Below are 26,298 nucleotides of genomic sequence, written 5' to 3'. Positions count from 1 at the left end.
AGGGGAGAGGTAGGGTGAAATTGTGTTTAGTCTGCTCTGCCCAACATCATGATTTTTCCATCCACAGAGCAAATCTTAGAGAGAACTGGAGGGCGAGCAGGATGGAGACGGTGCCAGGGCTAGAAGCTAAGGCTACCCCTTTGTTGATAGGCCTCACTCACCTAATGCTCAGTTCAATGGAGGGTCTTACTGCATCTTGACTTGCACCCACTCCCCTTTTGGTAGACCCAGGTATTAATCCATGCAGCGGTGCTAACTAATAACATTCTAGGCATTGGTCTCACTGAAATGCCTTCATCAGTTTAGAGAATAGCCTGACGGGAAAAGAAAGACTATCAGCCCTGTGGTTTCTTTCTGTGAAATAACAGATCTACTTTGATCCCTCCCAATTTCCAGCTGATGCCCCCATGTAAGGCAATGTGGAGGAAATACCAAACTGAGTTTCAATGTAAAGTGACTGCTCTTCTCTCCTCTCCTCCTGTCTCAGTGCACCTCTGCTAGGAGTAATTCAAATGCAGCCAAGCCTGACCCTGACTTTTGTATTGTTGTTTATTTATTTTGCCATTGTAATAATGGGGAGAGCAATTTTAAGAGGACTTTAAAAATCAAACCCGATGTTTTCTAGCACATTGTACACTGCAGCAATTTAAACATGGCTTTTAATCTTTTAACTACTGTAAAAATACGAAGCACCAATTACATGTCTATGGAAAGAGAGCAAAATTAGAGTGCCAGAAGTGTCTAAAGATAGTTTGTGCAGAGCTCTACCCCGCTGGTTTTACTCCCACCAGTAATCACTGCAATAGGACACCTGGCCTGAGTAAGGGAGCAGGATTCATCTCTTACACTGCTCAGAATATTGGCCTGGTAAAATCTGCCATTCTTGCCTGGCAGCTCGGAACATGCAGCTGTTAATCACTGTCAATCACAAATGTGAATGTTCCAGTTATCTACATCCTTTCTCTAAAATAATTTCTTTAAAAATAGGAATTTGGATGAAATTTTGAATAAAGTGGCGGCTACTTTGTACCCAATACACTTCTGGTGGAATTAAGAATGGTTTTTGTATTTTAGGCAGCAATAGACCAATCCACATTTTCCTAGCCACTTCTCAGTTTCTCTGAGATTAAGAGTCCTAAAAGTCCAATGCAAATTTAAAAAGGAGAACAAAGCAAACAAGATTTATTTCCCTGTATATAAACATTTCCAAGGTAAAGAATATACATCCTATACTGTCCTTTAAACACCTTCCCTCAGTAGCTTTACTGTAGTTAAAGTCAATAAGAAAATAAATTGATATATAATATACTACCAAACAAAAATTTATATTCGTTTGTATTAAAGGGACACTTATCACATGCAGATTTGGCCCAAAATTTAGGCATTGTAGATTTAAAACCAAAAGAAATTCTTCTTTGGAATTCTTAAAAAAATCCAGTGAAGTAATTTATTTTAAAAAAATCATTTTGTGCTGGTGTGCTAGCATTGTGCTAATGCATGGGAACCTGAAAACTCACTTGACTAGGAAATGACTATAAACAAAAGAGAAACCGACTAGTCTATTTTGTATAAAATGAGAGAAATGTAAAAAGGAAAACAATATACAGTAAGTACATTTGTTTTTAAAAATGATTTCAATTTTAGTAATCTAAAGTATATTAATAAGTAACATCAGCAAGATTCTTTTTAAATTTACAATTCTTAACCTGACAGTGTCCCTTTAAAACAGTGTTGGGCTGTAAACTACAATAATTCATATTCACTGTAAACCTGAAATATTAGAGATAACAATACCAAAAAAAAGCATATGGTACAAAATCATAAAAAAAGATTATGCTAATAAAAGCCAAATGGCAGCAGCAGCTAAAACTGCTGGATAAGGCGCCGGCGCTGAGAGGTTTTCCGTAGCAGTTTTCTGTAGTCATAGGGATTATCTTCAGTTTTCCTCTCGTCCAGGGGGCTCTCTGCAACCCTTGACCTGGGGATTAAATGCAGAAGTGCTTTAGAAATTAAAGTCAAAACATTTACTTCAGCAAATACTGCTAAACGACTGCTTAACCTTCACCCTCAGCAAAAACAGCTGCCTTTTCCAGGCCTCTCCCCACTCTGCAGAATAGAGCCGGCATCCCAGAGCAAATACATTTTTGCAGAACAGAGGAATGCTCAAAGAAAACATGTTTTTTCAAAAAAGGGAGGAATTATTAAGGACATAGTAAAAATGTCAGGATAACAGGCCAGGCTTTGGGGGTAATTCTTGCCTATTAGACGTTGGATCAGATTGTCAGCCGGTGTAAATCAGGTAGCTCCATTGACATAAATGGAGCTACTCCTGTTTTATACCTGCTGAGGGTCTGTCCCACTGTTTCAGACTGGACACTGCAAAAGTCACAGTATAGAACCCCGCTCATGGTTTTCAGGTGGCAAATTGCATTTTTGAAAGCTGGTCTTCCATTTAGACAGCAGACCTGGCTAACTGAACTGAGGTCATTCCTATGATTAAACATAAAACCATTGTTTGGAAAGTATATATTATTTTGAAATAACAACTGAAATGTCTGGTGAGCTACACTTAGGGGTGCAGTGTAGAGTCCCAAATGGCAACAAACTAGTATAAGCGTTCACTTTCTTTAGGACTAAATCGTACTCGCCTTACTCACACAAGAAGCCCAACTGAAGTGGCCACTGAATGTTGAACTGTAGTCGATACTTAAGTAATAAACCATGAACAGGGGGTAAATCCTGCTCTCAGTTACACACAGTAGATCGGGAGTTACTCCAGTTACTGCAGATTAACATCAGATCAGAGCATAATAATAAAGCATGCATTTTTATGCCTTGCATTCAGTGGCAAAAATCTCATTGATTTAAGTGAGAGCACAATCAGGCCCCTAGCCTACTGGTGCATATCTCAAAAGCATTTTGAGTGAAGAGGCAAAAGGTCACATGCAATTAATGACCTGAAAAATCTATGTAGGAAGAAGGCTGATGAACCAGGTTTTCCCTTCAGGATTTTCCCTTGCTTGTCTGTATCAAGCAGAGGCTGTAGGGACATGTGTTGTGGTTCAGTGCAATAGGGAAAAAAAAGAAGCCATCAAGAACCAGGTGTCTCAGCTGACAAAATCAGGCTAAAAGTCTGGCAGAGAGCCACACAATCCTAACTGAAACAGAAATGTAACTTTTAGATTTTGCTTTAGTTTGACAAAAAGTTTGAGATCCAAAGATGTACAGCAAGGAGGTCTGTCCACCTTATCTGGAGCTGTGGAGGCAGAACAAAACTGGCAGGTTCTTCAGCAAAATGGCTGTATGGTTGAGATTGCCTCGCCAGAGTTCTGCAAGCAAGCTGAAGGCTGTTTGTACTGTCTTTGGACCTTATTTTGAAGAAAGGAATTTTTCAGCTAAGCATAGATACATTTTTTTAATTCCTAGAATTATTATTTTACAAGATTATGTAAAAAATAGTTAATTGATTTATAGCTAATTTGAATGCATATATACTGTACTTTTGTCTTCAGTATGAAATGTACAAAAATAAGTTTGCATCCATAACTTTTTAAAGTAGGTTACACAGCATTTCTTTTGTCCCTACTATTATTTGGTATTACTTACCCTTCAGTAATAGTTAAAGATGAATCGCTGAGCTCCACTGGTGGCTTCTTTTCTCTTGTGCTAGAATTACTATCATTTGAGATGGAATCACTTGATGAAATTTCTTGGTAATAGAAATCTTCTAAATCCAGCACTTTGCCCAGACTGTAAATACATAAAGGTTCTAAATCACCAATTCTGTTTTGCAACATTTTCCCAGCGAAAATAAAGTAATGAATCACAACCTTCATTTTCCTTATCTGAGGACTTTTGATATGTTGACTGTGGTAGAAAATTATATAAGCACAAAAATCTGGTCCTGGAAATGTAACTAATGAAAATGCAGGTGTTTATAATTTTGAACTAATAATTTAGGGTTGAATCTACCAGCAAATATATAATCACATGCCAAATACTTTGTAGAATCAGCTTTTATATATGTGCATGCTTGAGTTGTGGCTGATTTTGTTAAGATGTAGCAATGTGCACCTGAATATCTCAGGGCAGTTCTGAGATTTAGAGATCTAATGTTACTGGACAGTTTTCAGCAATGCCAATCTTAATGATATAATTAAGACTCTGTTAGTCCTTCCATTATAATCACCTGTTTTCAGGGATTTATTCTTTGACCACAAAAATGTACTCTAGGACACGATTTAATAAACTGTGTTCAGCTAGTTCAAGAGATTCAAATTCAAGCTCTAGAATTTAGGGATATCAGTAGATTTGTGACACTCTCTGGAGTACTTTGGGCTTATAAATGAATGGATTACATTGATCCATAAGTAACAAGAAGATAATCATCTGTGTATTTAACATTTTCAGATCATGGGTGAGAAAGCAGAAAACTGCTAGGGAATTGGATTTTTCAGGCAATTTGCAAAGTGACACAGAGACTTTCTTTCAACGTCACCTATTTATATATCTTGCTCAAGCTGTTTATTTATCTGAGAGTTGTTACCCACTGGAAAGGTTTCGTAACATACAGCATATGAAACAAGTTGCCAACCTCAGTACACATCCTAGTGGCCAGGATGGTATTATTCAGCACTCTTCTTGCCAGTCTCAGCAGGTAGACAAAGGATTGAATTGACCTAGACAGTAATTTCTGCAGGTCAAAAGTGTGTCATGTTATTGGGATGATATGGAAAAAAATGCATGGCTTCTTCCCAGGCTATTCCTATGCTGTGTACAGAGGCCTTTAGTGTCTAGAGCTGTCAGGCCATCCTCTAGCAAGCCCAAGGATTCTCTTTAAATAAGTTAATATTTAAGAAATGGAAATTTCGTGTAGAGAATATGAGGCGGGACTACAATATTTTGAAGCAGGCCGAAACTTATAGCATCTAGCAGAATGGGATGTTGTTACTGAAAGGGGCTTCAGATACTACTGTAATATAAATAATAATAACAAATAGTATATCCGTGTATTGTTGGAGATCGTATAGATGAGAGAGAGCACAAGCATTCTTCGCACGCATTGCTTCAGGATGCCTAAGGAAAAACACTATTTGAAAACCACAATGTTTAAAATGACTAGGAAAAAAAAGTCCTGAGGGTGACTTGAAAGACACTGGGCAGTATTCTTCTCTCACACCTAGTATAAATCAGAAGTAAGTCCCTTGAATCCAGTAGCAATAGTGGTATAAACTGGTATAAGTGAGAAGAAATTCAGGTCCAATGAGTGAATTTCTTGTCCAGACATGAACTGGTCAAATAACTCACCAGAAGAGGAGCTGACTGGGAGAAACCCTATATTTGGAAATTCCCCAAGATCCAACTAGCACCACAAGCAGATCTGTGATTTAGAGTTGACAGTGTCATGTGGGGACACAGACATAAATTAAACCAGAAATGCATAATGGGGTCATTGAGTGAAGAGCTCAGCCTTAAAATACAAAAACTAAACTTACTGCTACACCAAATGGCTCATCCAATATGCAACGTAACCAGTGGCTGAAATACAGCTGAATGCAAGACTGAGCTTAAGCATGTGGTTGCATTTTATAGATTGTAAAGGTGTATGCAGTTCCTGCATGCTACCTTGTGGCTCAGTGTGGCACTGCAGCTGTGCAGTGCCTTAGTTTCCCCAAGTGGAGCAGCAATAGATTCACTTTAACTGCCCAGCCAAGAAGAAACCAACATATATTAACACAATACCATGTCCCCTTTTTAATCAGACTTCAGGACAGGAACCATTGTAACAAACAGTTCATCAGGACCGTAGATCGAGGCTCCCAAGACGACAGTCCATGCCCAAGTCTGTGAGCCAGTTTAGGCTTGTCTCATAGTGCCTCAGAGAGTAACTACCACCCCATTGTAGCCTGTCTGGCTTCTATTCCCTCTCTCTCCCCTGCTCCACTTCCTATTCCTGTTTATGGGTCAGCCCCCAGGGGGACAGGGCCTCCTTGATTATCTCCAGGCTGCAAGCTGTAGCCTCCAGCCCAACTCTTAAAGGGGAGTACCCTTTTTTACCAGACATTCTCTCAAATATATATTTGCTGGTTTAGATGTATTCTATATGAAGTTTGCATCCTGCAGCTTCAGATTGATGTTTCCAGTCATGTGGGGTATTGAGTGTCTCATGCAAGGTGTTGTGTCCCCATTTCCCACTGCCTTCAATGAGAGCTGAGGGCATTCAGCATCACACAGGACTGGGCCTTATGAATAGGCCACTGCTACCATGCTACTATATATCAAATAAAGGAACAGCTAAGGCCAGGTTTGCACTGTAGACTTCTGCTGACATAGGTACTTCGGTCTAGGGTGAGAAAAGATATGATCCCTGAGTCTGACCAGCAGAAAACCTTATTCTAATTTTCTGGTATAGCATGTTTGCCTTACGGTGAGTGGTTTTACTCTACCAGTACAAAGCACAGCTTTGCTGGTATAGCTGTGTCCACCGTAGGACTCCTTTGCCAGTATAGTCTACCAGTATTCTGATACTGGTGAAGTGCTCCTAGTATAGATGTAGCCTAAGAAGCATATTCAGGAGTGGATGGTCACAGGGAAGCAGCACAAAAAGCATAAGTACAGGTCCATATGTGGGGCAAAACTGTGGGTTTAATCTTTGCCAGAAGCTATGTGCTGAATATTTGCCAGACCCATCGAGAGATCTGCATATATATAGCTCCAAGAAAATATATGCACGTGGATATCCACCAAAACATTTCAATTACACAGTGAGAAAAGCTTTACTATTGAATTGGCAGTGGGCATTTTGGTTTTCTTACTTCTTCTGAATATATAAACTGTTTCTGTTTGTGGTTTTTATATTTCCAAGTGGTTGTTTCTCAGAAGGGGAGCTCCATCCTTCCTTGGATTTTTGCTAATGAAGTGACTGGTTGCTCACCTGTTTTGAACTGGAATTTTAAGCGCCCTCAATTATTTCTTTGATTTAGAATGGTCTTTGTGCTGGACTGTGTCTTGGTTAATTATTATGCTTGTATTGTCATTGCAAAAGACTCATGTACAAGGAAAAACATTTGACCAAATTCTATAATGTATTTTGTTCTTTACAATGGTATAATTTGACCTTGAAAATGGTACCTCTCTGTGTACCATCAAATAACTATATCCTTTTCTTAACTCTTGGTTTTACTTTGTTGACAGTGCAGCTTAACACTGTTTCTGGAGCATTATAACAATTACTGTGGGATAAGTAAATAGAGAAGAAAAAATTACCTGTTTTTTCTTGGTTTCCGTTTTTCTTCTTGGATTGATTTCTAAGAAAACATCAAGCAATTTTTAAAAAATTGCATCAGTTTTTTAAACACTGGAGCATTTTTACGCAAAGGTCCAATACATAGGCATGTTAAGTATGAGAATTTCCTATTATTCTTACTAAGAAAAATATGTAGAACCTAATTTGTTGAGCAAAAAAAAAAAGTACGTGCTGTAGCAATTTTTAATAATCTTTGTGCTTGTTTATCTGTATAAGAGAATGCAGCTAGTACTGGTAACTATACTGTACACAAATAAAAGAAACTAATCAAAAGAAGGAGGGGAATATCAAACTTCCAAATCCTATATCTGCTTTAATAAAAGTGACAAACACTGTCCAATTTAGGCAGACTTTTATATATGCTATGCCAGTTATTTGGATATTAACTATTCACTGTGAGGAGGCCCAAACTCATTCTCAACAAATGGTTTTACAAAAGGCAGCTCATGAATTTAAAGTGGAACAGATGCAGAGAAGGGCTACTAGGAGGAAAACCTTTGTCAAGGAGTTTGGCTTGTTTAGCCTAACCAAACGAAGGCTGAGGGGAGATATGATTGCTCTCTATAAATACATCAGAGGGATAAATACCAGGGAGGGAGAGGTGTTATTTAAGCTAAGCGCTGAAGTGGACACAAGAACAAAGGGATATAAACTGGCCATCAAGAAGTTTGGGTTTGAAATTAGATAAAGGTTTCTAACAATCTGAGGAGTGAAGTTCTGGAACAGCTTTCCAAGGGAAGCAGTGGGGACAAAAGTCCAAAATGACTTCTAGACAGAGCTTGATAAGTTTATGGAGGGAATCGTATGATGAAACTGCTTATAATGGCATGTGGCCCATGTGACTGCTACTAGCAAATATCCCCAACGGCCCGAGATGGGACACTAGATGGGGAGGGCTTTGAGTTACTACAGAGAATTCTTTCCCAGGTGTCTGGTGGGTCTTGCCCAGATGCTCAGAGACCAACTGACCACCATTTTTGGGGTCAGGAAGGAATTTTGCCCCAGTTCAGATTGGCAGAGACCCTCAGGTTTTTTCGCCTTCCTCTGCACCTTGGAGATGGGTCACTTCGAGGTTTTAACTAGAGTAAATGGTGGATTCTTTGTAACCTGAAGTCTTTATATCATGATTTGAGAACTTCAGTAACTCACAGAGGTTATGGGTCTACTAAAGGAGTGGGTAGGTGAGGTTCTGTGGCCTGCAATGTGCAGGAGGTCAGACTAGGTGATCACGGTTGTCCCGTCAGGCCTTGAAGTCCGAGTTTAAATTCAATGGGAGTTTTGTCACTGGCTTTACAGAAAAAACTGGACTGGGTCCATATATTATAAACAGGATACTCTGCTGAAATATGTTACCATTGGGATACATACCCTCCAAAGATGCAGAGGAGTGAGAGTTATTTGAGAATGTGAATAATTTCTAATCTATAATAGATTTCTCTCTTTTCAGAGAAAGCAATGCTATGCCACAGCATTTAGAACAGCATGACTCTTCAAAAGTAATATATTTTAAAGTTTAGAATGGACCTAGTTTTGATCTTTCTTATACTGATATAAATCAATAGTAATTCCATGAAAGCTAGCGAATTACACTGGTTTAAAACCTGTGTGAAAAGAAAATCAGGATCCTTTCTTAGAACCACCATATTTAGGGTATTGCAACTGATATAGCACAGATCAGTGGTTGGCAACCTGCGGCCCATCAGGGTAATCCGCTGGCAGACCGTGAGACAGTTTGTTTACTTTGACCGTCCACAGGCACGGCTGCCCGCAGCTCCTAGTGGCTGCGGTTTGCCGTTCCTGGCCAATGGGAGCTGTGGGAAGCGGATTACCTTGACGGGCTGTGTGTGGCCCACATGCCTCAGGTTGCCCACCACTGGCATAGATTCTTGAGTTCATAACCAAGTGCAGAAAGACAGCTTTCCTTTTAATGTGATAGGGCGACTATAAAGAAATATAGCTATTGTCCCCTTACTAGCATTGTAAAAATCAATGGGCCATATTCTGCCCTCATTTACACCTGTGCAACACCCTGCACTTCAGTGGGGTTGCATGGAGATAAGTGAAGGCAGAATGTGGCTTGTTAATTAATTAATATTGAGAACACTGGGTGAGATATGTACCAGTTCGTGGTGGTGTTCCCATTTTTACAGCTGGGGACTGTGAGGTAGAGTGAGTCAGAGCAAAATTTTCAAGGACATCCACCAATATTGTAGGTAGAGCTGGTTGGAAATCATTTTCAGTATTTCAATTATTTTTGTCCCAAGTTGAGAGGAAAAGCCAAAATTTCAAAATTTTTGCAGAACAAAATTATGGAAGAAAAAATGTTTGCTTGCATTGAAAGATTTCATTCTCATATATTCAAAATGTTTCATTTAGATTTCAATCCTTTTTATTTTATATAGAAAACAAGTAAGTATATTTTGAAATGAAAAGTTGTTTCAAAACAATTAAAACTTTTATTCCAAACATGTCTAAATGGGGCATTTTCTAAATGTTTCCCCCCCCAATTATTTAAAATGAAATGTCATCAAAATGATAATGTGAAAAAATTTGGTTTAATCAAAATGACATTTTCCTTGATAAACCTCTTTTGATGAAATTTTTCAACCAGCTCTAATTTTTGGATGCCCAGTTTGAGACACCTAGAGTGGGTCTACACTGCAGTTAGACACCTGTGGCTGGCCCATGCCAGTTGACTTGGGCTGTTTAATTGTGGTGTAGATGTTCGGGCTCAAACTGCAGCCTGAGCTCTGGGACCTTCCCACCTTGCAGGATCCTAGAGCCTGGGCTCCATTCCAGGCCCAAAGATCTAGACTGCTGGGCCTTAAACTTTGCCACTGTATCCTGTGTTGGCAAGAGAGGCTCACTCACTCTTGAAAAATAAACACAATTGACTGACAATAATGTTAATTCATATTTTGAAAACTACTACTGAAAACTAGGTTCAAAGATGCCCAGTTTTTGCTGATACCAAGTCAGACAAATAACAAATGAGTTTTCATAAAGTACCAAGATTCTTCACCTGTTTGATCTTTGCTTTGTGGATACACTTTGCACCAATAATACATTTACTTTAAGATGTTAATTTCTTCACATAAAATTCCAAATACAGAATTCTGTGTTACGCTTTACATTTAAAAGTCCTAAACCTCACAAGACTTGTTTTCCAGGAAATAGGTCCTATTCAACATATGCCCATCTCTATTTCAAAATATGCATGTTTCAGTGTTAACTTCTTTTATCCTGCTCCTTTGTAATAATTTCCACTGAGAGAAGGCCAATTGTGACAGCCAGTTTAATCAACTATACTTTTACCTGATGTTAAAATAGGCCAGTGAGATACATATGCCGCTAGCAAATGTATTTAATTGCTCTCTTTATAGGAACCTTCTGAACTGCTTTTTAAATGTCCCTCTTTCTGCTCACCTGCTTGCCTTTTTCTGTGTTGAATGGCATTACAGTCAAGAGTGGAAAGCAGAAACAGATATCTGAATTTGGACCAAAGGCTTTACATGGAGACAGTTAAATCCATTAGTTTACTGAGCAGCTTGTCTTCTCCAGTTCCTTCAAAACAGTGATCTGACATTTGGTAAAGGGAGCTGTATACCAACACTGCATATTTTAATACTTGCTCTCTAGGAAAGATCAGACTCTAAATATATTACAGAGATGGCGGTCATTATAAATACCTAGATAGACAGATCACATAAATACTTCATCCACCTTGTCTGTCTGTCTGTCTAGGTAACATCTTATTACCTCACCCATCCTGTCTCTCTAACATCCTGGGACCAACATGGCTACAACACTGCATACAACAATAGACAAAAAGAGTAAGTGTGAATCTTGGGTTGTCTGAAATGTGGCTATGGATTTGAATTTTGTGGCCCATCAGTTTTTACTGGAAGGGAGTGTCTTCTGCCCATTGTAAAGGATTGGCTGGACAAGATATGTCTGGCAGGTTTTGCCCACAAAAGTTAGTCAAGCTTACATGTATTAGAGTATAGTATGTGGAGTCTTCAGGATTATTTAAAGTTTTGGGTTTCCGCTGTCTCCTTGGGGGTCGCTGTAGGGGATGAAAGTCCTCTGATTTGGTGGCAACTGTAAAAAAGAGCAAGAGCCACCCATGTTCATTTGTTCACAGGATGAGTGTGCGTCATAAAAACATAACAAGAGAGACATTTATCTGACAATGAAAAAACACTTTCAGCTACTTTGAACACTTAAAAAAAAGTAAGTGTTTTGGACATTTCCAGGACCATGCTTGGAAGAAATGTAGATCTGTTAAACCCGCCTTCAACAATGCCCGTGAACACAGATCACATAGAAATCGGCGTGTTGGAACAAGTGTGGAACGCTCTCTCTGACACAGGCTAATGCTGGATGTTTCAAGGAAAGGTGCTGGGAGCCAATGATGAGGTATTTCTCTGTGCCCTTTGTCCTTTTCCCTGTCATGTATGGAAACTTGTCTATTTAATTCCTTATAGCTAAGGCTGTGAGTTTGTCACTGAGGTCATGGATTCCGTGACTGACTTCTGCAGCGGCCGGTGTGGCTGGCTCCAGGGCTGCTTGAGCAGCTTAGGCAGCCCCTGGGCCAAATGTACTGGCTGCCACTGGGGCAGTCTCAGTCCACCGCCTCCCCCACCCCCCAGCAGCAGCAGCAGGAGGAGTTTGGGTGGGGAGCGCAGGGTTGAGGGTTGGGTATAGGAGGGCGTGAGGGCTCTGGGTGGTGCTTACCTTGGGGGGACTCCCCAGAAGCGGCAACATGTCCCTCCCTTTCAGCTCCTAGCTCCGCATGCTGCTTCTGCCCACAGGTACCATCCCCGCAGCTCCCGTTGGCCGCGGTTCCCAGTCAATGGGAGCTGCGGAGCTGGCAGTGCGTGGAGCTAGGAGCTTAGGGAGGGACATGTCGCTGCTCCCAAGAAGCTGGGTAGGGAGCCTGCCAATCCCACCAACTCCCACCCCCCAGCACCAACGGGGGGCCCCAGGCTTCTCCCACCCAAGCACCCGTGGTGCCCCCTGGACCGCCCCGCCCGAGCACTGGTGCCCTCCTGTACCATCCAGGGACGGCTCTAGGTATTTTGCCACCCCAAGCACGGCAGGCAGGCTGCCTTCAGCGGCTTGCCTGCCGGAGGTCCCCAGTCCCGCAGATTCGGCGGCACGCCTGCAGGAGGTCCGCCAAAGCCGCAGGACCAGCGGACCCCTCCGCAGGCATGCCACTGAAGGCAACCTGCCTGCCGCCCTCCCGGAGACCGACAGAGCGCCCCCAGCGGCTTGCCACCCCAAGCACGCGCTTGGTGTGCTGGTGCCTGGAGCCGCTCCTGGGACCATCTCCCCCAAGCACCTGCACCCCGCCACACACACCTGCGGCATCCCCTGGGCCACCCCCTAGCACACTTGCAGCCCAGGCTGCCACCCTCCTAGCAACTGCAGCAGCCCCCGGGCCATCTCCCTGCGAGCACCCCCTGCCCCACAGGCACCCCTCCCCGCCAGATTTAGTGAGGGATATAGTACAAGTCACGGACAGGTTACAGGCTGTGAATTTTTGTTTACTGCCTATGACCCATCCATGACATTTACCAAAAATACACATGACTAAAACATAGCGTCACTTGTAGCCACTGTTTAAGTGCTCAGAGTTTTTAGTGCCCTAGTTGGGCGCATTTATCTGTAGATTCAACTGCAATCTCATCTTGCTTAATTATCTGTCACTTAATCTAGTATAATTGAAAATATAGCTAACAGGGATCTGGTTTATTTCACCTCACTGAACAATGGCTTTCCATTCCTTTATCACATACTAAAGTCACAGCTCCCTGTAGTTGTAGTCTGTACCTTACAGGCATTCACAAGAAATTTAACATTGGCTGGCAAGCAGAAATCATGAGAATGAGAATCTGGCCCGATGTCTTTATTTTTGTTATGCACATTCCTCTTTTATATGAAACCAAACACCTCTAAAGACTTATTCACGTATGCTACAGTAACATATAAACATGTCCACTGAATGAGATATTGCTAATGCCAGGAGTCCCATTTTTTATCTATTAAAAGGTTGATTCTTGGAGACAAGAAAAGAACAGAATTTATACTTGTTAATGATTTTAAATGTAAGTAGTGAGCAACCCTGCATGAAAAAAATGTTAAATCCAGAACTGTAAAAGCGTAAGAAATATCATTTATTTATCTTATCTCATTCTCCAGTCTTTCCACCAATGTGAATATGACCAGAGCAACATGCACCATATTTAATGGAAAATATTACAGATAGAGCTGGTCAGAATATTTTTTAACAAAATGTATTTTCGTCAAAAGATGCTGTTTTGTGAAAACCAAAACTTTGCCGAGAGGGATCGGTTTTGACAAAGATTTTGATGGGAAGATTTCTGAGTTCCAGGGCATGGGAGTGACACCTAAAATCAAAAACTGGCCCTTTTTGTTCCAAAAATGGACATTTTTCACAAAAACATTCAAAAGATTTTGTTTTCATTCTGATGCAGAATGAAACCAAATTTGTAAACATTGAAAGTTGTCATAAAACAGAATTGTCATCCCCCCGGCCCGCTCTGATTTCAGAGTTAGATATTGGCATCTGAGCAACACTGGTTGGTAAATATGAAATAAAATAGAAAATAAAAGCTCTCTGGACATCCTGAAATTGCTTCATGAAAAGCACACAGCTTTTATATTGACTCTTCTGCACTGAAGGGTAGTAAGTATTAATACCCGTCGAGGTCCTGCACACTCAAGCTAAACACTCACATGCACAATGTGCATCACTGGAAGATTAGTCCAAAAGCTATGTCAAGGCCAGATCATTTCCTTGGTTCTGTGCAAAGAAGAACCCTCTGTGGATCATAGTCTCTTCATGTGGAAAGGAAGAGCCAGGCACCTCTACATCAGTGTTCCCTTTCCTTTAAATCCATGGAGGACTCTGTGGTTGTGGGGAACCAGGAGTATACAGGGAGTGGCTGAGGCAGGAGATGAGCATTGTCCCCCCTGTGCTCAGCATCAACACCAGAGGAAAGTTAATAAAGACAGTGACAGCTGTGGAGCTTCCTTCACACTGGGATGGCCCCAGGGTAGGCACCGCTGAGGAGCCTGTAGCAGTGAAGCTGTGTTGGTGCCCTGTTCACAGGGAGCTGGGCAAAGCCAAGGGATAACGTGAGAGCACAGGATCTTTGCACTGATGGCATTGTGTCCCAGTACCTCTTCAAGACTGGCCGGGTTTTAGGCTGGGTCCCTGGTCTTCCCTGCCCCACAACACAATAATTCAGAGGAAACTCCATGAGGGAAACCTCTGAGTTTCCTGGCCCATACATGGATATTGTACTTGGGGACAGAATCTGCCCCACAATGGCTTATTCACATTGCTAACTACTGAAAGTATATTTCACTGCAGTGGTAACGCATTGAAATACTGCTGTTCTACCTGAAGTGAGTTGTGCCCATGAACCAGAGTGCTAACAACACTCAAGTGGGTAAGGAAGGAAAGGATACATTTTGTTCTCTAAGGGTATGTCTGCACTGAAATTAAAAACCTGGGGATGGCTCATGCCAGCTGACTTGGACTCACAGGGCTCGGGCTGCGGGGACATCCGCTCTCGGGCTGCAGCCCTAACTCTGGGACCCTCCTTGCAGGGTCCTAGAGCCTGGGCTCCAGCCGAAGCTCAAATATCTACACCGTAATTAAACAGCCCTTTAGTCTGACTCCCAAAAGCTCCAGTCAGCTGGCATGGACCAGGTATGGGTGTCTAATTGCAGTGTAGATATATCCTAATATCTCCCAGAAACTTTTGTTTATTTTACTCTGGGGAAGTAAAATCTATTCTACCTACATCATAACACCTTTTTAATTAAGAATGTGGCACAAGTAGTTATAATGAGAAATGATCATCAGTGTTGGCGCCTGGAAAATTAGCTGTATACGGTTTTTGTTATGTGTGATAAATAAGGCTTGTAAAGGTCACTGGTATATTGAGGAGCCAGAAGGAATAATGTTAATTTAAACTGTAATAGGGTAATGATTCCATTTATTGTTTCAGCTTCTTATCTGAAATGCAAACTGCTCCTAATGTAATGAATGGACTATTATCTCAACATTTTACCTTTAAGAGAACAATGGTATTTTTCAAAGTCGGGGTATAGATAATTCACTTTAGACAATGAAATTTACATACAACTAATTCATTTTACTAAATTGAGATTAAATATGAATCATAGTTTCAATTAAACAGATATACTGGGACTAACACAGATACATTCTACTCTACTGATTCTACCCTCGTTATGATGCTGGTTTTACACTGGGGCAATTCAATTGGCTTTAATTCAATGGTTGACTTACACTGAAGATAAGTAGAGTCAAGCCCATTGTATTTTATTTGCAAAGACATCAAGAGTCTAAATCAGAAATGATAACCTAAAATGATAAAAGTAGTTTAATTAACTATAATAAAAACTCTGTTATATGTTTGCAAAAATTGTATCTGAGTGATTGCTATGATCACATGAAAATCTGGAAAAAATGAACAAAAATGTGGAGCACTAGGAAAATCCCAAGAAAGTAGATCTGTAGTTTTTATAGTCACACAAGAGATCATTACCCTATATGCTATCACATTATTCACTATCTTATCTGACACATCATCACTGTCAAAGACCTAAAGTACACTTTTCTTTCAGATGAAAACTATTCCAGTTGAAATTCCTGAGAGAGTCACTCCTCTGCATAGCTGCTCTGAAAATTACTCTTCCTACACTCAGAAAAATTATTTTAACGATCATAAGGTCTCAGTAAGACAACTTGCTTTGATTACTGAAAATTATATTGCTGACAAGAGCATCTTTTTACCTAGACCTAAATCATTTGGAAAAATCTGCCAACATAAGTGTCTATATTACACTTTCCATATACATATCTAAATTTGACTTGCATGCCCCTGCTTCATGGATGAGATGAGGGTTCAGTTGGTTCAGGTTACTTCTGCCTTCCTCCATTTTTTCCAACTCCTATAAATCTCCTGTGTCTGGAAATCTTTATTTCCCTCCTTTTCATCAAATGGAGCTCTCCTTCTATATGTTCAGCCCCGATGGGATTAAGATCAATTCTTGCAAGTTCCAAGCAGCCTCTACTAGCTCCACTACCAGCTGCTATAGACATTTTCTCTTTCAATACATCACTTCCTGTTACATACCACAGAGGCTAACTGTGAAATTACTACAATATCTTGGTGATACAAACTGATAGGCCAAATTCTACTTTCAGTTACATTGGTGTAAATCTCAAGTCAATGGAGTAACTCCAGATTTGAGGAACACCAGTGTAACTGAGAGGAAAACTTGAGTAGTAGTAATTGAGATTAGGGGCCATAGCAATGATGAAGTTGGTTTCAGGGGCTTTACATGCTGCAGTACTGACACCAGAAACTATGAAAAAGAAGTTAGGGGGACTGAATTATTATTCTGGAGAACAGCAGGCCCTTCAAGATTATAAACCCTAAAACTCTGAATTTCCCTTCTTTGTGAAGTTCCAAAGAAGGCCACAGATGTATCTGGATTTATTTTTTGAATTATCCAAGATGTAACTCCACTATTCACATGGAGTTACACCAGAGGCGAATTTAGCCCTACCCAGAATTTAGTTCACTTACCCAGAGAGTCAACTAATGGTTAATAAATTTCTTTCTGCTCTTAGTTTTGTGTGTTCTTTTTTTATGAAATACAAATACTGTAGTTGGTATCTGTAATATGGGACAACTCATTATGCATAGAGTAATGAAATCTGCTTTTCATTAGTTGTCAATACTACCAGAGAACTTTTACTTACTAGGTTTTGGTTGGGTCTTCAGTTGGTTGGCCCTCTGGCTGAATCACAAAGTCCTTCTGGGGTGGTAAGGAGTCCAATGAATAGTCTATTTTGCCCTCACTACAGTCCTTCAGCCCTGGCTCTGGGCCCACTGAATTCTGCCCTTTCTTCCAGCTCCCAAATAAGTCCTATCCCATCTTAGGGTTTCTGCCAATTTACCTGCAGCTGGTAGAGGAATTCAGGCCCACCCAACTCCAGGTTCCACCCCATGGACCCTCTAAACAGCAGCCGATTCAATGGCTGAATGGCTCGATTCAATTAGTTGCTGCTTCTTCCCTGGGCCTCTTCCCACCTTGCCCCTTTTGGCTTTACCCTTATCTCAGGGTTAAGGGTCTTGGGTCCTCTTTCTGCAAACCCAGCTATGCAAAATACAGCCAGATACAAACTCTGGCTGTCCCTTGAGCTTCTGTCCAGAGCAGAGGATGCTGCCTCACACCTCTAGTCCCAACTAGGACCTGACCTTCTAGGCCACTCAACTTCTTTTATCTAGGCCTGCTGGGCTCTGATTGGCTGTCACTAGCCCTTCTGACCCTTGGAGGATCAGGTCTCTCTAGCTTCCAAGATGGCTGCTTCAGTGAAGCCTCTCTAGGCAAGGTTGGAGGATCCACCTTTATTGCTCTTTTCCTCCCACCTTGCTGCTTTCTGGGGTCCGGGGTAGTAGGACTGCAGGCCCCGGTAGGGAGCCGCAGAGGCCAGGCACAGCCCATCACAGGACCATTACAGCAGCCAAAAAATGACTGGACAGCAAAAGGAGTTGGTTGCGTCACTTTCCCTAGCCATGCCCCTCTGCTGGGAGGTTGTTTGGAAGGGGACCAAGCAGGGCTGTTCTGCTGGCCCTATGCCATCTAGAGATTCCCCCTACATCTGGGTCACTCCCGAGAAGATAGTTATACCTGCATTCTGACAGCTTAAAGCAGAAGGAACATAAGCCCAAATCAGGGCTAAAACACCTGCATCTCCACTCCCTTGCATACTGGGCTAGGTCCTCAGATGTATCAGAGCTCCTCATGCTTTGCCAGGACCAAGAGGGGGTAATCTGGAGTGGATCTTTTGCACCCATTTGAATTTCACCCTAAAAGTAGAAAATTCTTTAGTGGAGCTTTAGTACTTGTAGTGATGGGCATCATCATTTTCCTGGAAAGAGGTATATTCTGTAAATCCTGCTAGTGAACAGCCTATGGAGACTGGTTCATTCCAGGAACTTTGCACGGATTGCCTCATGCCTTTTTGTAAAACTGGACCAAGGTTCTTTTACAGCCTATTTAAAAAACCTGCTGAAATAAGATTACTTTGGCCTTCTCGACACAGATGTATTTTTTAAAAAACTGCATATTTTGCATTTTAAAAATTAAATTGAACATATTTTAAAACCTTTTACATTGGCACAACCACATCAGCCAGTTCTCCTGCAGCACCTTACCTTCTGTGATTAGTAGAAATAATTTTCTGCAAAGTATAAAAATGTTATCTTTGGAGCTGCTAAGCTGTCAAAATGAACAATGCCAGTCTATTTGTAGATAAAGGCAGACGCGTTCCTGTTTGGCATACAAAATGCAATTCTAGATTCATGCGTACAGCTGTAAAATGACACATTAAACAAGTGATGTTGAAGAAAATGTGTACAATTATCATTTAAATCATCATAGTAATTATATAAATCTAAATGTCATCCGATTTAAAGACAAGCAAAGGGTCGGCAATCATTGCCATTCACTGATTAATGCCTCTATTGGGGACAGAACAGCAAGGGAGCCACTCAGTGTGAAAACTGCACTAAATAAAATCATTGCTTCAAAATGAGTAGGAAAGAAGATGGCAAGGCTTCTTTCCGTATTATAAACAATATATCACTTAGTGATAGACCATATAAGTCTGGCCTAGTTAGCCATACTATGGATAGCTTAGTTTATTGGCTCAGATTTTTTTTTCTAGAGCTGCCCATGATTTTTATGAAGAAAAATTCTGAATTCAGTTTTAGGGATTGTTTCTAGATAACTGATGCTTGTGTGTAGTATCTTTGTTCTGTGGACATGAAGGTCACTACACACCAGAATGGTACACAATAATTCAACAAAAGCAGCAGGTGAAATAGGAGTACATTTCTTACTAATCTACAGTGCATTTTTACATACAGTACATTCAGAAAGAAAAAGTGCAAACCAATTGGTAATGTTTTGTATACAGTAAGTATTAAATGGAAGCCCATATTTCCCATATGTATTCTGCATGCCCATTTCAGATAATATGCAGCTATAGTAAAATGAACACTTATTGGGATGTACAGGGCTATTGTTAAGATACATATCTTACTGAAGCTAGTTCTGCTATGCCTAGATTCAAACTATTTGACTTTCAAGCTTTGTAATTACTCCAGTATTTTCTCTTTTTTTAATATATTGCACGCTCCTGTTTATGCCCATCTGATACAGGAGCTTTGCTTGGTGTACAGGACAGGATTCCCAGTCTGCATAAAAACATTCCCCAAGCAAATCTGAACCCCTCCTCCTCCCCCCTCCCTGCTCTTCTCTTCATCACTATTCAAATGTAGCATTAATCATCCTTTAACAAACGTTCTAAGAACTGATGAGGGTTAATTCTCCTTCATGATTGGAGCAGTATTGCACGGGGTGGAGCCCAGATGGGCTTCACACCAAAACCACATCAGGGTCAAGAGAATTAATAGAATTTCATACATAATGGGTGAATAGAACTCCTGACTCCCTGGTCCCAGCTTTAGCCAAGTCAAGCTTCCTTTACGCTTATAAAACCACTCTTTGACAGTTCATTGTCTGGCAGAAGCTATCTTTGTTAGCTTTATTGTGGTAAGTAGCATCACTTAAGTAGGAACTGCCAGTTAGTAGAAACTGCTAGTGTCAACTACACAGAACATGCAAGTTTAGCATATACAATTGAACCTCTGAGTTACGAACACTACAGTTACGAACTGACCAGTCAACCACACACCGCATTTCAAACCAGAAATATGCAGTCAGACAGCAGCAGAAAGAAAGAAAAAGCAAATGCAATACTGTGTTAAATGTAAACTACTAAAAATAAAGGGAAAGTTTAAAAAAAAGATTTGACAAGGTAAGGAAACTGTTTCAGTGCTTGTTTCATTTAAATTGAGATGGTTAAAAGCAGCATTTTTCTTCTGCATAGTAAAATTTCAAAGCTGTATTAAGTCAATCTTTAGTTGTAAACTTTTGAAAGAACGATCATAGCGTTTTGTTCAGAGTTATGACTACAAAAGTACTTTTCCTCCTTTGGTATTCACCCCTTCTTGTCAACTGTTGAGAATAGGCCACTTCCACCTTAACTGAATTGGCCTTATTAGCACTGACCCCCCCACTTGGTAAGGCAACTCCCATCGTTTCATGTGCTGTAATACTTATACTGCTCACTGTATTTTTCACTCCATACATCTGATGAAGTGGGTTTTAGCCCACAAAAGCTTATGCCCAAATAAATTTGTTAGTCTCTAAGGTGCCTTGTTGCTTTTTCTCCATTCCTAAGGTGTTTGTAAATCTGAGGTTGTACAGTACAAACAAATACTGCCAAACTCGGACTTAGTGCAAGTGGTTGCAATGCCAGTCAAGTTACCCTCTTGCTCCAGGTATTAATTTCACCCAGGATGTGTGCTTAGTGACATTATATAAAATAAACAAAATTGCACATAAAGGTAATTTCAATTACTGTAGCATTAGGGAAAGCAGTAACATAGGTATCTACAATGCAAAACATGTTTTGTGCAATATATTGTTCTGGTAATCAATAAAATCCTGGGGAGTCAGCTGACATGCATCACAACGTGTTTATGGCATCTCTGAGACAAAGAGCCTCCTCTCAGAGAAACACTTCCCAATATGCTGCATTACTGTCCTCAATCAAAGGAGGTACTTGTTTTACAATCCGCAGATATACTTTTTAGTTCCCAGGAGTTTGCTCTCTCCACTCAGTGATCTCCACACCATATTAGGTTAATCTTTTGTAAAATAAATTAAAAAAAATAATTTTTGTTAAAAAACCCCACACCCAAGTGGCAAGGATTCCAAGGCTACAAGCATGGGTGGCGGGTATCAAAGGCCAGGGCAGGCTAAGCCTCCCCTAACCCAGGCCAGGGCCTGCCCAGGTTCCACCTGAGGCCTCACTTTCCTCCCCCTCTCCCCTGAAGCCGGCAGGGCCACAGTTCCAGCCGGTGGCTTGGAACTCAGGCCTACCAGTGGCTCGGCCCAGGGGTTGGGCTAGTGGCTGGGGCTGACTGGTGGCCTGGTGCTCGGGCCGGCTGGGCTGGGGCTCCTCCGGTAGTGTGTGTGGGAGCCTTGGGGCTCCTCTGGCCATGGCGGGGAGAAGTAGCAGGGTCAGTGGGCTAGGCTCCCTGAAGGAGGGTTTCACCTGCCACCCATGGCTACAAGTTCATAATGATGGGCGGGACCTGGTGTGAAATGGACCAGGAATGCACCAACAATGGGAGAGGGTTGAGTAGCAGCAGTTGAGCAGCTCTATATCATACCAGGATTCTCATAGGTAGGGAGAATCCTACACTGGCTGGAGTCACCAGCTTTAAGACAGTTTTGTGACCCATAACAAAGCTGCCTTAATGGCGTAGAGAACTGAGCCCTAAATTCATAGCTTTGATCAAAGTGTTGTGTGGTTGTGGGTGGTTAGCACTTATAGGTGGATAACTTGTAAAGCAATTTTCAAACTTCTTTTACTGGGAAGTAATCACTGTCTTCCAATCCTGTTGACTGGGAGATTGGGGAAAGGGCGGGGGGTATAGTTTGTTTAGAAAACCTCTAGGAGAAAGTGGCAGGAGATTGGTTTCCTGGGGTTTCTCTTTAAAGGAGTAGAACATTAACTGACATGTTAGTCATCTGACTAGGAGTTTATAGGCTAGAATGATCATTTGGTCTGACATGGTAGAAAATACGGTTTCATGTTTGATTAGGCTTAAGGGGCTGTCAGGAGAGCAACTGTGGCTGCCCTTTGCTTTACAGGTTAATACGCTTATACACATTCTTGTTCTGTTCTTAGTAAGCTTGTGCCCATTTTCCCAATTTTGCCCTTGAACTGCATCCACTTTAAATAGTAACTCCTCTCCACACACTGCACTCACCTTGCCTATTTGCTGACCTTAGCAATTTAATCAAAATCCAAGCACTGGAAATCAAACTTCTTTTAGAATCTGACTGTTCTTCTGGAGAATTTGCATGAGCCCTCTTGGAAAGGGCACAGCTTGACTATAAAGTATGAGCTTCTGTATGCTTATGACCATGAGCTTACAGGGCGTTTATACCATTTTTGCTGTGTCTTGAATGTTTGAAAGGTATGTCTGGCACCTTTCCAAAGGCAGTTAATTGTGCCTTAGTCAAACACACAAGCAAATAAACAAAAAAAGCTTTTATACTTTAAGTAAAAATAAAATAAAATTATGTTTTGTTTATGGATCAGAGCTCTCAGATGTATTATTCCTCAAACTACCACATTTAGTGCAAAAAAGCATAAAATGCTGGCATGTTAGAGGTGCCCACATTTGTCTGGAAAGTAGACAGAGGAAATAAATCCTCGTTTTGTTAAAAACCATGGTAAATTTTTTTGTGAGAAACAGATTTAATTTTATTTGGTAAAGGGCAAAATCATGGTCCTGATAAAATTAAATGGGACTTTTGCCTTTGACTTCAATAGCACCAGGATCTGACTCAAAAAAATGTGTGACATTCTTTGCTCCATGTTCAGAAGGAGGTGATGTAATACTTTTTACCCATTATGCCATAGAAAAAACATGGCATTTAAAGGGAAAGTAGAGGCACAGATAAGGGCTGCATTATGAGGTTGTATGGACAGAAACACAGGCCGGGCACGGGAAGTTTTTCAAAGGAACACAGGGGAGTTAAGTGCCAAACTCCTATTGACTTTCAATGGGAATTGGGTGCCTAACTCCCCCTTGAAAGTCTCCTTCTGGACCTGTATCAGGTGTTAAGTATTGTAATTTTATTGGATTCAGTGGAGCTACTCCAGATTTACACCAGTGTAATTGGATAAAATTTGGCCCATTTTGTAATTAGCAGAAAGAGACTGGCATATATTTCCACCTGGGTTCACTTGCGTTTTTATCACTTTTAAATAAGAAGATCTTTTTCTAATTGGCAAAACAGGTCTTGTATTTCCCTCTCCCTGTCTCTCTTATCTATGTTCAGTAGGGAAATGTTTAAGAAGCATTTGCTAGTTTCCAAAGAATGAGCCTTTAATACTATATTATCTAAGGAATTAGCCTCATACTGTCAAAAAATCAGTAAAATGTAATAAAGAATTCAGCATAAACCTGCTAATGATTAACATGTCTAAAATGAAAGTCCTGCCAAAATCCTGGAATGGAGTTTTCTATCTGATGTTTGCTCTCTCTTGCAGAAGTCAGCTGCAGAAGCATGCTGCCATGAAGAACTGGGGATTTAACAAGGAGTAGCCCTTACACTTTACACTTACAAGGCCCAATTCTAATACACACTGAGGTCCCTTTATTGCACTCTGGCAGTGTGAAAGGCCCTTAAAACGGGGGTAAAGTACATGCACATGTACTTTAAGGCCCCATTCACATTGCCAGAGGTATGTAAAGGGGCCTAGGTGTACATGAGACTCACCTTCACAATATTATAGTGACAATAATGTAGTATGTTTTGACCACTGAAGGGCAAATTCTAAGCCTGGGCTATGGTCTGGCCACTTGATACACCCGGGTTAGAGGAAACCTTCCCACCAGGCTGGGGAACTACTGAGCAAAGCCAACCCTAACCCAAAAGTCAAGAGTAGTCTCTACAGCTTCATAGGCACCTCTCCATGTTGGGCAGGTCTTGGAGATCTGCATAGCAATCACACCCTTGACCTTCACCCTGGCCCTTCCATTGTCTACCCCCATCTGTCCCACATGAGCTAGTATTCAGGGAGCCCTCTGAGGACCAGAGATTCATGGTGTGCTGAGAGTATGTGACCACTGTGCCTCCCCCAAAGGCTGCCTCCTGTTGCACAGCAGAACTGCACCAGTTATCATGCAACTGTAACTGATACAGGATTCAATTAATAAATAATTAAAGGGGAGGAATATAATTAATGCCAGTCCACATGGTTTTATGGAAAATAGGGCTTGTCAAACAAATCTGATTTTATTCTTTGATGAGGCAACAAGTTTGGTAGAGGTAACTTTGTAGATGTAATAGACTTTGCTGAGGCTTTTGACTTAGTACCACATGACATTATGATTACAAATTAGTACTATACAATCTCAACAGAGCACCTGATCAATGCATTAGGAACTGGCTAGCTGACTGCTCACAAATCTCAATGAAGAATCATCATTGAATGGGAGAGTCCACAGGGATCGATTCTAGGCCTGACGATATTCAACATTTTTATCAATGATTCTGGAAGTAAATATAAACTAACTGCTGATAAAATCTACAGATAAAACAAAGACGGTGGAGTGGTACATAATGATGAGGCATGGGAATTCACGCTGAGTGAGCTAGATCACCTCGTAGCTGAGCTCATTCCACCAATATACGTTAACATAATCAAATGTAGGTTGTACACCTAGGAACAAGGAAGGGAGGTCATACTTACAGAATGGGGGACTGTCTCCTGGAAAGCTGTGACTCTTGTAAAGGAGCTAAAGGTCATAGTGGACAACATGAGCTCCCAGTGTGAAGCTGTGGCAAAAAGGGCTAATGCAGGGGCTCTCAAACTGGGGGTCGGGACTCCTCGGGGGTTGTGAGGTTATTACATGGGGGGTCGCAAGCTGCCAGCCTCCACCCCAAACCCCTCTTTGCCTCCAGCATTTATAATGGTGTTAAATATATTTTCAAGTGTTTTTAATTTATAAGGGGGGGGTCACACTCAGAGGCTTGCTATGTGAAAGGGGTCACCAGTACAAAAGTTTGAGAACCACTGGGCTAATGTGATCCTTGGATGTATAAATAGGGGAGTAGGAAGTGATTTTACCTCTGGATATGGTATTGGGGAGCCTGATACTGGAATAAAGCACCCAGTTCTGGTGTCCACATTTTTAAAAGGATGTTGAAAAATTGGAGAGGGAACAGAGAAGAGCCACAAAAATGAGTTGAGAGCTGGAGAAAATGCCCTACAGTGATGAAGGTCAGGAGTTGACTTGATCATGCTGTATAAGTACCTTAAATGGGGAGAAAATACTGGGTACTAAAGGGCTTTGTAATCTAACAGAGAAAGGCATGTCAAGAGCCAATGGCTGGAAGCTGAAGCTGAAGTCAGAAGCCAGACAAATTCTCAAATTCTCATTAGAAACAAGACACTTATTTTTAACAGTGAACGTGAACAACCATTGGAACAAACTACCAAGGGAAGTGATGGATTCTCCATCTCTTGATGACATCACATCAAAACTGGATACCTTCTTGGAAGATGCTTTGGTCAAATACAGGTTACTGGGCTCAATGCTGGGGAAATGGGGCAAAGTTTTATGGCCTGTGTTATACAGGAGGTCCAAATAGATGATCTAGTGGTCCCTTCTAACCTTAAAATCTATGACTATGAATCCTTGTCATGGAACCCCCTGTGGCTGCAAGACTTGCCCCTGAGGGACATTAATGTTATTGATAAACATGAAGGTTGAATATTACCTGATTGACACACATGAGGAGAAAGTCGGCCATTTGTTTGTTTATCTTTGGACAGCATCACAGTCCTCAGCTGATGTGACAAAATCATTTCATTCAACTTTTGCTGCAGTGCCAAATAGTCTTCGGACAATTTTGATATCTAAAAAAAAATAATACAAGATAGAGATCTCTATGTTTCCAGATAAATCAAGGGTAAGAAACTGCAGATGGGACAATAAGATAAACAGAGATTGGACAAACTGCTTTTATGCAATACACTGCTTTTTTGAAAGCATGAAATAATTCCATCACAGCACTGTAACAAACACTGCACATGTAATAATAACTGATCCTGCAAACTGCTCCGTAGAGGTTCACGTCTGTGTCCATGCAGAGCCCCTTTGAATTCAATGAGAGCAGGGCAGAGCATGCACTAGGAACGGGTTATGATAACCTTATTCAGCAAGGTGGTTAAGCATGTGCATAACTTTAAACAGGCGAGT

The 26,298-nt window shown here is 41.1% G+C and overlaps 1 protein-coding gene across 1 annotated transcript in view; it reads right to left on the bottom strand.

The window, feature by feature from the left end:
- Window positions 1-553: 553 nt before the first annotated feature.
- Window positions 554-26,298, bottom strand: part of MYO3A (myosin IIIA) — a 189,836-nt gene continuing 164,091 nt past the window's right edge. The window contains exons 32-36 of the mRNA XM_045007383.1: window positions 25,817-25,955; window positions 11,298-11,407; window positions 7,267-7,307; window positions 3,607-3,750; window positions 554-1,978 (exon numbers count right to left, since the gene is read on the bottom strand). Coding sequence (XP_044863318.1) covers window positions 1,864-1,978; window positions 3,607-3,750; window positions 7,267-7,307; window positions 11,298-11,407; window positions 25,817-25,955 — 549 coding nt within the window. The 3' untranslated portion in view covers window positions 554-1,863. The remainder of the gene's footprint in view (window positions 1,979-3,606; window positions 3,751-7,266; window positions 7,308-11,297; window positions 11,408-25,816; window positions 25,956-26,298) is intronic.

Source organism: Mauremys mutica, chromosome 2, assembly GCF_020497125.1.
Source record: "Mauremys mutica isolate MM-2020 ecotype Southern chromosome 2, ASM2049712v1, whole genome shotgun sequence".
Classification (NCBI taxonomy): Eukaryota; Metazoa; Chordata; order Testudines; family Geoemydidae; genus Mauremys; species Mauremys mutica.
This window is presented reverse-complemented; position numbering and strand designations above follow the sequence as displayed.